This window comes from Sinocyclocheilus rhinocerous, unplaced genomic scaffold (genome assembly GCF_001515625.1).
Source record: "Sinocyclocheilus rhinocerous isolate Xijiao unplaced genomic scaffold, SAMN03320098_v1.1 scaffold395, whole genome shotgun sequence".
Lineage (NCBI taxonomy): Eukaryota > Metazoa > Chordata > Actinopteri > Cypriniformes > Cyprinidae > Sinocyclocheilus > Sinocyclocheilus rhinocerous.
This window is the reverse complement of record NW_015660890.1, coordinates 448,785-464,199: the sequence shown is the minus strand read 5'-3', so window position 1 is coordinate 464,199 and position 15,415 is coordinate 448,785. Positions and strand designations below refer to the sequence as shown.

The 15,415-nt window shown below is 33.4% G+C and overlaps 1 protein-coding gene across 2 annotated transcripts in view; it reads right to left on the bottom strand.

Annotated features, from left to right (window-relative positions):
• The window catches only part of LOC107726007 (carbohydrate sulfotransferase 11), a 45,580-nt gene that overhangs the window by 21,092 nt on the left and 9,073 nt on the right, over positions 1-15,415 (bottom strand). For both annotated transcript variants that reach the window (XM_016535460.1, XM_016535459.1), the window contains exon 2: positions 214-299. In XM_016535460.1, coding sequence (XP_016390946.1) covers positions 214-299 — 86 coding nt within the window. The remainder of the gene's footprint in view (positions 1-213; positions 300-15,415) is intronic.

Here is a 15,415-nt window from a genome sequence, read left to right as displayed (position 1 = left end):
TGTTATTTAGTGAACGTTTATTGCATTATTTTAACGTTGTCGTTTGTTACTTAGATTTTTCTTTACTTTGGTTTATCTCATTGTCACCATATTTTTATAACATTTTCACCACTTTTTACTGTATTATTTTTTCCCGGGATATTTTCACAGTGTATGCAATATCTACATTCCCATAAACTGATATGTGTAGCATAAGATCCAGCGTACTGATACCTGCGTGGGATTGTACAGCTCCTGCAGGGCGTTTCTAGAGCCTTTCCGGCAACAGCCCTCCGCTGCGAACGGGTTCCGCCTCATAACTGCAACAAAAACAAAGAGAGAGACAAGACGGACAGTTAGAGTAGCCAATCACAAACTGACAAGAGCAAAATCAACCAATCCCGACAAGACGGGCTTCACTGAAGCGATGTGCAGTGTTCATATGGCCACTTCAACACACACACACACACACATTTGTCTGAATGGATGCCCTCAGTAAAAGGGCAAGTCTTTAATAATGCAAAGCCGTAAAGCCATCCAACAAATCTCCATATAAACAATACATTTAATTCCAAGTCACTGCCTCAAAACACACACACACACATCTCTAGAGTGTGTATGTCGCAATCGATGAATAATTTAAGCATGGTAATGCATGTGTAGACGCTCTGCCATGTCGTAACTGACAGTAATAGTTTTATACAGTTTGTCTCTCAGCAGCGAGTCCGCAGAGAGTGACCGGCACTGCTGAAATTACACTACATGAAAGCTAATGACCAGCACCGCTGAAATGGTGCCCTATGAAAGCAGTCTCTGTGCTAAGATTGAGACTGACAGATTTAGTGTTCGTTTATTCGCTCTCATGTAACATTATCTTGACTTATAGTGTGTATTTGTGTTATGTTAAGAGTAGTATGTGTTGCGCACACAGAAAGCATTGTTTAAAAGTGTGTTAATGCCTGTAAGTGCACAGTGTTCTCAGAGCGTCTGATGTCTTACTGTTTAATCCAGCTCGAGGTAAGGGAACCGAATGAAACCGAGACCGCTGGGAACGAGAGATGAAAGGAAAACCAGAGTGACGGAGGAACAGAAAGGATGTGTTAATGAGAGATAGAGAGACTGTTGGACAAGAAACAGACAGTTTGGATCAGGAGGTCGACAACCTGAGGGGTTGTCATTAGCGCACCAGTGATAGCGAGAGATGGCTTTATGTGATTTAATTGGCCGTTTTAGAAATGTTTAAATCCCTCGCATCTTCATGCCAGTTTTTCGCTCGCTCATAGGAGGAAGTAATCCTTCTTCATAATCCTGCGGTCTGTTTTATTTAGTGTAAATATGCCCACATGGAATCCGAACCTCACATTCAGGTTCTGCACATCCCTCAACATTTCCGTGTATGTTAGGAATTTTGGCAAATTTTCTCCAGTAGAACAAATCAAAAAGTGTGCAGATTCTATCTGACCCAGTTTATGAAGTCAAAAACAAGTTTTGTCTTGCCTATGACACTTCACATCAAAAGGTTTGGCAACCACTTGTAGAGACAGGCCGTGAGTATATTAACAAAGCAAAGTACTTTATAAGATTTTAGCCAACAAGCAAACAAGCTTTGTTACTGGCAAATTCATACCTATTTTAACTAGTCATGCGTTTACCATTCTGCCAATATCGGCCATTTTGAACTGAGCAGAATCACCTCGAAAACCATCCACATTTGGCCAAATGTTGGTTTTTCCATTGTGTCAGCTTTAAAAGCTACCAAAAATTCTGTTGATGGCAAATTAATATACTTTTTTTTTTTTTGATAACTTTGGGTTTTATTGCATTCTGTTAGTTAAGCTACAAGAAATCTTGTTCATGGTAAATTAACATACTTTTTAATTTTGGGAGAATTTAATAATGCTGGTTGTTTTTGTTTTTCCCCCCCCCATTGTGTCAGCTTTAAAAGCTACTAGAAATCCTACAGATGGCAAATTAGCATACTTTTTTTGGATAGTTTTGGAAGAATTTGAATAAGTGTTGGTTTTTCATTTGTGTCAGCTTTAAAAGCTAACAGAAATCCTGCTGATAACGAATGAATGTTATTTTGGGATAATTTTATGAGAATTTGAATACATATTGCATAAAGCAAATTTAAAGGTGATGCAAGTTGTCCAAAAATGAAAGACAATATGAATGATATTTATTATTATTTTTGCAATTCTGTTTAACAACATTTTGTTTTAAATACATTTTGAAATGTAATTTATTTCTGTGATGGCCAAGCTGAATTTTCAGTGTCGATGATCCTTCAGAAATCATTATTCTAATAGTTTTGTGGAAACAATAAACTTCTTTACACAGGATTATCTGATAGAAAGTGAAGAAAGAGCAGCTTTTGTTTGAAACAGAAATATTTTGTAACATTATAAAGGTCTTTACTGTCATTAATTTAATGCGTTCTTGCAGAATAAAAGAATTTTCTTTTTCTTTTTTTTAACTTGACCTAAAATACTGACCTTATCTGGCCTGCTAACTCATTACACCCAGAAACAATGAACTGCAAATAAAGTGTGTGTGTGTGTTTGTCTGAGTTTCAATATGGGTTCACCCTTCCTGAGCATGCACTGAAATTATCCCACCTGTGTCCAGGTGGATGGTGCTGTTATTAAATTTGTGGTCCATTGGACACACACCTGCTGTAATTTCCCATATGCTGACAACACCACTGACGGTGCCACAGCACCTGCCCCTTCTCCGCTGCATGACCTTCAGCTCACCCGCTTCATCAGACAGTTGGCCATTGTTTGTGGCAAACCATGTAGTGGGCAGTGTTATGAATATTAAGCTGTAAAGATCTGAGGCTGTACACATTGATGAAATGTCTCGCCGCTGATAGATGAGGATCTAATGGCAATATTTTATCCCGGAGAGCCGGGAAACGAAAGAACCTGCGGCACAGAGATCTTGTTTCGTCCTGGGGGAAATCAGAGGACTAAATGAGCAAAGCAAGAATGTTTTAGGCTCCTAAGCTAGTCAACAAACAAAGTTTAAAGCCAGTGAACAATGGAAAGGAGCATTGAATAATATATAGATGTTAAAAACTCTAAAATGCTGGATTGTTAACTAGCGCAGCTGTACACATGACCTTGCGCTGCTCATTCCCAGCAGGCCTGTATCTCCAAGCCACGATCACACAGTCACATATCTGCAGCCATCCATCAGCCGAGGATTATGGTATACCGGAGGATTAATCTGTCTCTATCTGCCTGTAACATACTCTAAAACACATCAGTTCCCTTATCAGCGCTCCAAGCGCACAAAACCATAAGTCAGACTGCAACTAAAATACGCTCACTCATAAAACCGCATATACAGTAATAAAAAGAATGTTTTCAGTCAATAAAGATGACAAGGCTCCATTTGGATGAATAGAGGCCATCAGATCCTCGCCGATGCACACTAAAACAGACAGATTTTTTATTTTGAACCATCAGCAAGAAAATACTAGGGCTCTCGATTGATTATAAAAGAAATGTGATAAACATGATAAGCTGAATAATTAATAAAAGTGCATGAAAAAATTAATGCAGAGACTGCATTGAATTGAACAAAGAGTGGCTTTAGAAATATTTATTTAATTTCCTTCATGTAATTTTATTGATTTAATTCATTCTAACATAAACATATTTATTTATTTATTCATTCATTCATTCATTCTTTGGTCATGTTCTATGATAATTCCATGTGTGTGGGATTTTATCTATCTATCTATCTATCTATCTATTTAGTGGCCCTTCAGGAACAGGTTTGGTGTAAAAGTTGTTCTTAAAGGGACAGTCCACCCAAAAATGAAAATTCTGTCTCATTTACTCTTATGTAATTCCAAACCTGTATGACCTGCAAAACACAACATATTTTGAAGAATGTTTTTGTCCATAGAATGAAAGTCAGTGGTGTCCAAAAGAACTGACTTTTAACTTGGATTGTATAGACAAACAAAACAGAAAACATCTTAAAAATTGAAAATATAGTCTTTTAAACAGTCATCTTAAACCTGCATGTTTATGTCCATATAATGAAAGTCAATGGGGTCCAAAACAAGTCCCCAGTGACTTTTGTTATTTGGCCCAATAACAACTGAGGCACTTTTAATAATGGAATGACATGAGGGTGAAAGTTCATTTTTAGGTAAAATACCACTTTAAGTTGTCTATAATGAAAGCCAATGGGGTCCAAAACCACTCGCCATTGACTTTTAATTGTATAGGCAACAAAAATACTGCAACATTTTTCAAAAAATCTTTTTTATGTTTCACAGAAGAAAACAAATCATACAGATTTGGAATGATGTTAAGATGAATGTTCATTTTTTCATGAACTATCACTTTAAAGTGTCTGTTTAAACTCAAAGTTTTTCCTTTAACTCAGATGACCGATTCTGTCCAAAACCACAAAATAAAGTGCGTCTTCACCATTAAGTCTGACTTTCCACTTAGTAAGTCAAGATGTGTTTGTCATGTTCTCCTACTACATTTCATCAGAGGGGTGTGCGAGTCGCTGTGTGGGTGAGTGCAGTAAAAGTGGTCATCTCTTTGTCTGGTCCCAGGATTGTAGGTCAACAACGTTGAATCAGAGCAAAATAGCTGGGAAATTGGAGTCTAATAGCCCATGTTTGTTTTTTCTGTCATTCTGGGGACTTTCCATTGACTTCTATTGTTATTACACTGAGCTAATTATGTTTTTATCCCCCAAACCCTCACAGAAAACTTCCATTAAGGCATTATTTAGTCTGTTTATTAAGCTGTTTTCCTCACAGGGACTGTTTGCTTCTCCCCAATGTAGGTGATTACAGGTTTTACTGTCCTTGAGGGGACATTCGCTGCCACAATTTAGGCAAAAACCAACCCTGAGTCGTGAATATGACTCCTAACTGCATTATACTTCACTGGACCTCTGCTGTGTGTGTGTTTGAGCTGTTTGTGGGGCTTTTTATGAGTGTGTCAGCATCCTGGCGGCGTGATGCCGACACAGCACTCTAATTGCATACTGAACATGGGCACACACACACACACACGCACACAGCTGTATTCATTATCCAAACTCTTTCTTGAGACTATCGGGACAAATCTGCATCCTTCTATTTCCTGTTCTGTCCCTCTTCATCTTTATATCACTGTCCTTGTGCACAATGAATGTACACACGCTCTCTCTTTGGGTGACCCAGGCTGTCATTATTCATCCGTCTCGTTCTTCCCTCAACATCTCTATCCATCCATATTGTCCCTCAGATCACATTACATCTGAAACTAACCGTCAAACACGTCACCTTGAAGACAGACAAAGAAAAAAGGCTTCACGTCCCTCAAATTCACAAACACCCAGATTCGGATGTCAACGAAAGCACTTTCTGAATCATATATTTGCTGCAAATATTATCCTCGGCTTTTTGATCTGCATTGCAGGTGGTCGCAGAATTATTCGCATCTGTCCTGCAACTCTGGCCAAAAAAACTGCATTAAGCAAACACAAAACGCATAGATTTTCAAATCAAATACACATACACATGCCGTACTGCAGTCTTAAACAAGGCCCTAACTCAATGTCAGGTTGCTGTCATGTTTAAAGGTGACCTGGAACGATATTCAATCATACACACTCACACACAAGATGGCAAAGATAGTAAGAAGTAGATTATAATGAGACAAATTGATGTCTAATGGCTGTGTTTGGCTGCCTGACACCATCTGAGCTGATTCAACATCAGCTATTAACACAATCATACTGATTGCTTCTTATACTGTACATTCACTTTCTTTAAATATGGCACTTCTGACAAAAGGTTTATTTTTACAAATTTGTGTTGCAATTAAATTGTTTGTGTTGCTCTTTACAAGTGAATCATTTGCTCAACAGATTAGTGCACAAAAAATGCTTATTCATTTAGAAACTAAATGTGAGACTCGTTATAAGTGAATCATTAAATGATTTGCTCAAGAGATTAGTTTGAAAATGCTAATTTTAAATAAAAAAACTATCAACAAAACATAACAATGCAATCAAACATGGTTCTTATGTTTTAAAATGACAAGAAACATGACAAGCAACATGGCAAAATAAAATAACTAATCTTTCAAAGGCTGAGTTGTCTTTTTGAAACAAATATTTTTCAGTTCACATTCATTTTCCGCATGAAAAAAAGAATTATACCTTTTCACTATAAAGTTTACAATTCTGTTCATTTGAAGATGCACTTAGAGTCACATGAATCTTCAGTGCAAACCATGGGTAAAATTGGATTTTCTAAACCAGATTCATCCAGAAACTAAATGAGTGACTGTCTTTATGAGTGAATCACTGAATAATTCACACAACTGATTCATTTAAAAATGCGGATTCATCCAGAAACTAAATGAGTGACTGGCTTTATAAGCGTTTCAGAAATGTTTACAAATTTGTGTTGCAATTTTGTTTAGAGATTTTTTAGATGTCAGAAATAAAAATGAACATAACATACAAAATTAAATACTTTTAACTTAAAAGTACTTAGTACGTACTAAATAAATTATTACTAAATAAATGTAGTAAATACTTAGTAATCCATTTTATGCATTTTATTTTATTTTAATTTTTTTTTTCACACAACTGATTCATTTAAAAATGCTGATTCATCCAGAAACTAAACGAGTGACTGTATTTATGAGTGAATCCTTGAATAATTCACACAACTGATTCAAAAAAAAAAATCAAACTTTCATAATATCTATATATATTTTAGTAATGTTATTTTTTATTTTATTTTGAACTGTCTAGCCCCAGTGAGTAACCACATAGGCTAAGTTTGCAACTCTTTTACCCACTCTGATGTTTTTTTTTTCATCATTTTATTATTATTTTTTATTTCATGTTATGTTTATTTAATGAAAACCATGAAATCACTCAAATAAAGTTTGTACCCTGTATTCGGACATCAAATTTTGGTAACAGCATTGAAAAAGCTGCAAAGCTCTTATACAACAAATAGAAACTAAAACAGCTCATAAAATATTTATGAGGTGGACAAACAACATTTTCTGAAAGTTAGAGCTGTAGTGTATAATTTTTCCCGTATAAAAATTATTCTAAATGTTAAAATAAAATAATTATACAGTCATTGGTCATGCCAGTGGCACAGAAATTACACACTTCACCTTCTTTCAATGACCAAAGAAAAAAAAAACATTTTAAAGACTTTTTAAGCTTTATTTTGTACCCTATTTGTGGAAAGTGCCATACATAGTAATTGAAAATGGAAAACCCCTCCTCTCAATCACACAAAAGTCAAGATGCTGGTGGTCTAATGCATAGAGTTGTTGTGTTTTTGTCTTCGGACCCCCTGGTGTGTGATAACGCGTCTGCAGGATGGAGAGCCATCTGCCACTCAAGAGCTCCATCCATCAAAACAAAACACAACAGACAGTCAAACAACACAGTGTGTTCCCTTACAGTCACAGACCACACACACAGATAATGGAGACGTGGTGAGAGGTTTCCAAACACATACTGAGAAAAATTACCTTTTATAACACAAAGACAACATAGGTGACATTTTTGACCTCTCACCTCTCAAGACCGATATTACGCCTCACATATGAAATATTTCATTCTAAGACTTTGATGTATAATGCCCACGAGAGTCTCGTATAGATCCTGAGGTTAAATATGATTGTACTTTCTGACATCATTGATGATGCAATAAAGCTTAAAACCATCGGCGGGTTGTCAGGATCATTTCCAGGCCAACACTAAGCACTGCTGTGTGCCCATGTGGGTAATTAGCTAGCCTCAAAGATGGAAGGAAGTGCTTGTGTCAGCTAAAGAGAAGAGAGAGTGCAAAAAAAAGAAAAGATAGTTGAAATGCTGCCTGCAGTCATTGTTCATATCCCAACTACAACCGATGCATTCCCATAGGAACGTACACATCCTGGCTTGGAGAATAGGAAACAGACACTCGTCTATAGCTCATGCTGTTGTCATTTCAATGAGAGAAACCGTTAGAGCTCAGAAGCTTCATTTCATGTTGCATTCTGTATAGTGATCAAAGACTTTTGTTTCTCACACATTGGAAGACAAAGCTTTAAAGAGTTAGTGCAGGTTAGGACAGTAATGAGATGGAATAATTGAAAATGCTGTCATCATATTTAAATATGGTGCCTCAAGATGTGAAAACTATGGCAGAGGAGAAGATTTTCGGTGACTTAAAAGTCTTTGATAATCATTAAACTCGATCTCATAATGATAAAACTCTATTATTTACTTAAATATAACAGAAGATGTACTCAATAGTGACAGGAACCTCACACAATTTGTTCTTTCAAAAACGCTGATTCATTCTGAAACTTACACAAGAGGTTCTTCACAAGATAATCACTGAATCATGTGCTTCAGATTCATTCAAGAACTCTGATTCATTCAGAAACTAAAAAAGTGTATTTTTGAGTTAATCATTGAATCATTTGCTCAAGTGTTTTGCTCATAAACTAAACTAAAGACTCTACAAGTGAATCATTGTATCATTTGCTCAACAGATTAGTTCACAAAAACACAGATTAATTCAGAAACTAATCAAAAGATTATTTATAAGGAAATCATTGAATCATTTGTCAACAGATTCATTCAAAAATGTTGATTCATTCAGAAACTAAAGAAGTGACTGTCTTTAAGAGTGAATCATGAGATAATCATGATATAAAATTATTATTTTTTTTAATTAATTCACTCAACCGATTAGTTAAAAAAAACTATTATTCGTTCAGAAATGAAACACAACCTACTGTGTTTTACCCATAGACACAGTGAATCAGATGTTTGGGAACAACATCACTCTTCCTAAATAAATAGTTATAAATATTGTTTAATACAAACTATTCTTTGAAAAATGCTGATTCATTCAGAAACTAAACGAGATACTCTTTACAAGTGAATCATTTGCTCAACAGATTAGTTCACAAAAAATGCTCATTCATTCAGAAACTAAATGTGAGACTCTTTATAAGCGAATCATTAAATAATTTGCTCAAGAGATTTGTTCGAAAATGCTGATTCGTCCAGAAACTAAATGAGTGACTGTCTTTATGAGTGAATCATTGAATAATTCACGCAACTGATTCATTTAAAAATGCTGATTCATCCAGAAACTAAATGAGTGACTGTCTTTATGAGTGAATCATTGAATAATTCACGCAACTGATTCATTTAAAAATGCTGATTCATCCAGAAACTAAATGAGTGACTGTCTTTATGAGTGAATCATTGAATAATTCACGCAACTGATTCATTTAAAAATGCTGATTCATCCAGAAACTAAATGAGTGACTGTCTTTATGAGCGTTTCAGAAATGAAACATTATCTGCTGTGTTGTGCTCAGAGATGCAGCAAATCTGGTATTTGGGAGTAACAGTGCTCCTACTAAATAAATATTGTTATAAATATTGTTTAATTATTTATTAATAAATAAATTGTTAATTAATATTAATATATATTGACTTATGTACAGAACAAAATATGTGTAAATGAAGAGTAATTGATGCTGAAGAAGTAAATGACTTCTAAAAATTATTTCCAAAAGTCATTTTTGGAAGTTTGACAAACCCTGGGATCATTCAGGTTTATTATGTGGAAAAGGGTGCTTTCTTATTCTTCCAAACCCATCTCCTTTTGTTTTCCAGAGAAAAAAGAAAGTCATATGGTTTGGGTAAATGATGGCAGAACTGTTATTTTTGAGAAAACTATTCCCTTCATGAACTTTGCTATTGCATTCTCTCTTTCTTCTTCTGATGCAACTTCTCCTCTCTGTAACTACTTCTGATTTCAGGTCATCGCGGACAGTTTTGTTGGGAAACACAGCATCTAACCACATCTGACAACACCACCGGGTGACATCAAGCTGCAAACCTGGCAGATGGCAGACGTTTGTTTATACCGGGGACCCTGGGAACTAAAATCATGGATACTTAAGCTCTTTGAAGCAAAAATGAGGTATCTGATAAACTCTCTAAAGTGTTTACGCACCATAAGTTTTAGAGAGCGCAGTGCATGAATGTGACCCTTTAATCAATATGCCTCTCTCCAAACATATGTCTCTCACCAGATTTGCTTACCTACCATGTATACTGCCCATCTCAGTGGCTTTTTCAGATTAAAAATGAGGCAGAAATGCAATAAATCACTTTAAATGGGTGTTCAGAAAATAGCTTCAAAATGTAAATAAAGCTCTCAAAACTAGACTCGGCAATTAAAATAAAAGCATCTAACTGAGCTGTATAATGTTGTGGTGTGTTAGAACTACATCATGGTCCCCATAGGCATTAAAAGGGCCCTTGGGGGGGTTAAAAAGTATTTAGTTAATTAGTTTCCATTTAAGGATGTTCTCTCATTAAAAAGATCTGCATTTTGTTTCCTTACAGTATGATGGATTGTATTTCAGTGTGCATAGATGGCTACTGATGTAGTATTTTAATTACACTGTAAACAATTCTTTGTCCTGTAGCTTAAAACATTTATGTGGAAACATCAAAATGAACGTATAATGTTTATATGACTGAAATAACCCTCTGATGCATGTATATATATATAGTTATATTTTTAAAAGACAATATGTCATTTTTTAGGTGTATTTTTTATTTTTAAGATTTATTTTTTACAATACATTTCTAGTAACAACACCAGTTTTTGCTTTATTTATTTAATATATAAAATTATTACAGTGTTATTAGGGTTTCCTTACAAAAGAAACATTGTTTTTTTTTTCTTTGTGAATTATTAATTCATGCATCAGAGAGTTAAGGGTCAGGTCAAGTAGAAATAGCTCCTTAAATTCAATATAAAATCTGATTTATATTACTTACTACTTCATGATCCTGGACTTATTGTGAAATAATTATTTATATATGCTATTCCAAATAAAAAAAATGTTGTCTAAAAATAAAAATCATTTAATTAAATTAAACAATTCATAAATAAAATTACATAATAATAAAATATAATTTAATAATTGTCTGAAACAACTCTCCTTTGAAACCACAATGCTGATGTCACTTACAGTAGACATGCATGGGCTATTAAATAATGTTAACCATTAGGCAAATAGCTACTTAGGCATTGTTTTATCAAACTTGTATGTAATGCCCACGTTTCATAATCCAATCCACTTCCTGACAAATAAAATCAAGTCCCATCTCACGTTTTTTTTTTTCTCCTTTCACTCATAAATGTCACATTATTGAAGTAAAATGGATTGCATTAAGATAAACAACTGGACATTTTGAGTTTTGACATACTGTACCCGGTAGCTATTTCCAACATGCCTACTTCATATTCATCTGAGTCTGACAGAACTGGATCATTGATTAATAAAAGTCCTTATATACTGAAACGATACATAAATTCAGGCAGGAACACCTATAGTTCCATATACTGTAGCATATATTGTAATTCTCTCTGTGAAGCAAGCCAGGCTCTATTTATAGCTGCTAGGTCAGAGTTTCTCCTCTCTCAAACACGCTTCTACCACAAACCTCTAATTCTGCATGACACACCTTTACAGAAGGAGAAGGAGAAGAAGCTGCAGGACAGAAACACAACAAATAGCAAGTGATGAAATTGAAACCCACGTTGTCCGAGTCCGAAGCTAAACCCCGTGTTAACTGAGACTGCGTCTTCAGAGCAGCAGAAGCTCTATAATCAGGAGGAACCAGTGTAGGTCTAATGTATGGTTAGATATGGAGAAGCAAACAGCCGTCAGCCAGATGCTCAGAAGACAAATGACACGACAACACTTCAGCCACGGCATGACTTCAGTCATCACCTCTGGGCTGTTTGAAATGTCTCTTTCCATTGCAGAGTGTCAAAACACGACTCAATGTATATCATAGCCATAATACACACTGTGTCCACCGCACTGTAATGGAAGGATATGGCATGAACACACTCGTGTGCAATCTGTACACGTTTACAGTGCTTGCGAGACCTCTTTTTATCACACTTTTCTGCAGTCAGATCACTTAGTTATAATCATCATTTGCAACCTATTTTGTTTGTGTAAAACTGTAAACCCACCTCTAAACGGCATTGTTGTCTGCTATTCATGTGGGTCAAATGTTGTCTTCCTGTCTAAGTGGCCGGTCTCGTGCTATTAGTCAAGGTCTAACTGCGCTGATTTGACCCGAGGAACCTCATGAATGTTTTAGACTGAGAGTGGCATGAGGAAAAGATGGAGAGATACAACAACCCAAATAATGTGCTCACCGATCCTACCCCAGAGACTCACAATGGTGATCCATGCAGTCCATTAGCACAGGAGCGTACCATTACTGCTCCACACGGGGGGTCGGACTGATGGACCTCTCACATCCACGGTCCTTCCGTTTAGAGTGTGCTTTGATTAGATCACCCACTTACACCTCTAATTAGCTTTATTAAATCAGGCAACCCCCGAATTACAAGTGCGGTTCAAGCATTTTCCAATCTGAATCTCCTCTCCCTCTTGTGCTCTGCTCCTCTTGACAGATATTACAGTTTTGGTTTCTTACAGTGCTATCAATTATATATGGCCATATGTGATTATTTGACATAACTGCGATTGTTATACACTTTGAATTCCAATCACGTATCGCCTGAAATACCACGTCTTTTCAGTACAGCAGCACATTTTGTGAGCACTCAAAACAAACTCCATCATTGGAGATGTGTGGCTCCCTTTGACTCAGTTTAACGATTTATCTTTTAAACAATATTATTCCTAATAATAATAACCATTATTTATTATTATTATTATTGTTGTTGTTGTTAATTTGTTGTTGTTCACTAAAATAATAATAAACTATATTAATAAAATAACTATAAACTATAATATTCCAGATATAATTATTATTATTTATTACTAAGATATTAATAGACATTATTAATAAAAAACTAAATCGTTTAAACTATAATGTTCCAAATATAATAATAATTACTATAGTAAATTAGTAATAATAAGTATTATTATTATTATTGTTATTATTATTTACTAAAATAATAATAAACCTTATTAATAAAATAACTGTCATTTAAACTATAATATTCCAGATATATTTTTATTATTTATTACTAAGATATTAATAGACAATATTAATAAAATAACAAAATCATTTAAACTATAATATTCCATATTATTCTTATTCTTATTTACTAAAACACTGATAAACAATATTAATACAAATAAAAATATAATTTACACTATAATGTTCCAAATATAATAATAATTACTATAGTAAATGAGTAATAAATTACTATAGTAAATGTAATAAAAAATTATAATAACAATAATAATAATAATAATTATTATTATTATTAAATACTGTTGATTTTTTGAACCCAGCCAACCTAAATATTACAGTAAATTAATATTAACAATAATAATAATAATAATAATTATTATTATTATTATTAAATACTGTTGATTTTTTGAACCCAGCCAACCTAAATATTACAGTAAATTAATATTAACAATAATAATAATAATAATAATTATTATTATTATTATTAAATACTGTTGATTTTTTGAACCCAGCCAACCTAAATATTACAGTAAATTAATATTAACAATAATAATAATAATAATAATTATTATTATTATTATTAAATACTGTTGATTTTTTGAACCCAGCCAACCTAAATATTACAGTAAATTAATATTAACAATAATAATAATAATAATAATTATTATTATTATTATTAAATACTGTTGATTTTTTGAACCCAGCCAACCTAAATATTACAGTAAATTAATATTAACAATAATAATAATAATAATAATTATTATTATTATTATTAAATACTGTTGATTTTTTGAACCCAGCCAACCTAAATATTACAGTAAATTAATATTAACAATAATAATAATAATAATAATTATTATTATTATTATTAAATACTGTTGATTTTTTGAACCCAGCCAACCTAAATATTACAGTAAATTAATATTAACAATAATAATAATAATAATAATTATTATTATTATTATTAAATACTGTTGATTTTTTGAACCCAGCCAACCTAAATATTACAGTAAATTAATATTAACAATAATAATAATAATAATAATTATTATTATTATTATTAAATACTGTTGATTTTTTGAACCCAGCCAACCTAAATATTACAGTAAATTAATATTAACAATAATAATAATAATAATAATTATTATTATTATTATTAAATACTGTTGATTTTTTGAACCCAGCCAACCTAAATATTACAGTAAATTAATATTAACAATAATAATAATAATAATAATTATTATTATTATTATTAAATACTGTTGATTTTTTGAACCCAGCCAACCTAAATATTACAGTAAATTAATATTAACAATAATAATAATAATAATAATTATTATTATTATTATTATTGTTGTTGTTGTTGTTAATTTACTATAATATTATCAACACTGTAAATTGAAAGTATAAATATTATATTTATAGGTAAATATTTTAATATTTCAATTTTTTGTTCATTTAAAAAAATAATTAAATTCCACCCTGTGCAATATTTCTTTGCAAACATTTGATTATGAGCAATCATACATTTCATATCAAGATGTAAGTGACATTAACAAAAATACCATCAAATAATTAATCACAATAATTAGTATTAATAGAATTCATCCTCCGCAGAAATTTCATAAATGTGAAAGCCCTACTCTACTGTATATGGCAGATCTCAGCAAATAAAGGGGCCACAAAATGGAATAGTACTCATCTGTAAGACTTCATGAAAGAAATGCAAGCGTCATATTTGAGACAATCTTTAACACATAGATCTTGCACAATGGCTGCTTTTATGAAGAACAATCAGCTTTATGTGTGTAAACGAGCATTGAGCATGAAGCAGTGAACTGTCGTGCGATGCTGTCTGTGCTGTCTGTGTTTTGGCTCTTTGTTTAGTGTTACTATTTTGGAGCATGCTCAGAAAATCAGGCCCGTAAATCACCTGCTACCTCTTACCAAAAGGCCCCCCAGGGCCACTGTGACTGATGCCATGGTAACATGTACAGGGAAGTGCACTGATGGGATGTCTTCATGTCACGGCCAAGGGTGGATTTTTAAAAGAGAATTTACTAAAAATGTGAATTAAGCAAACAACAACAGCATTGAGACTTCTTAATAATCAGACTTTGTCCAGGCTTTGCAATTAGGCTTGGAATGAGACTCTATACAGCACTACTATTCACTCAAACACACACTTCCACGTGATATCTAGGCAATACGATCAGTTCTCTACATAATGTCCACAGTCCTGCTAAAGTTTCTCTTCCTTATTCTCAAAACAAAATGGTATGGTTTTAAAGTAGCTGAAATACACACACACACACACACACACAAACATACACATACCAAAATTACAGACTGGAAGACTATGCAACAGTGAGATCTTAAA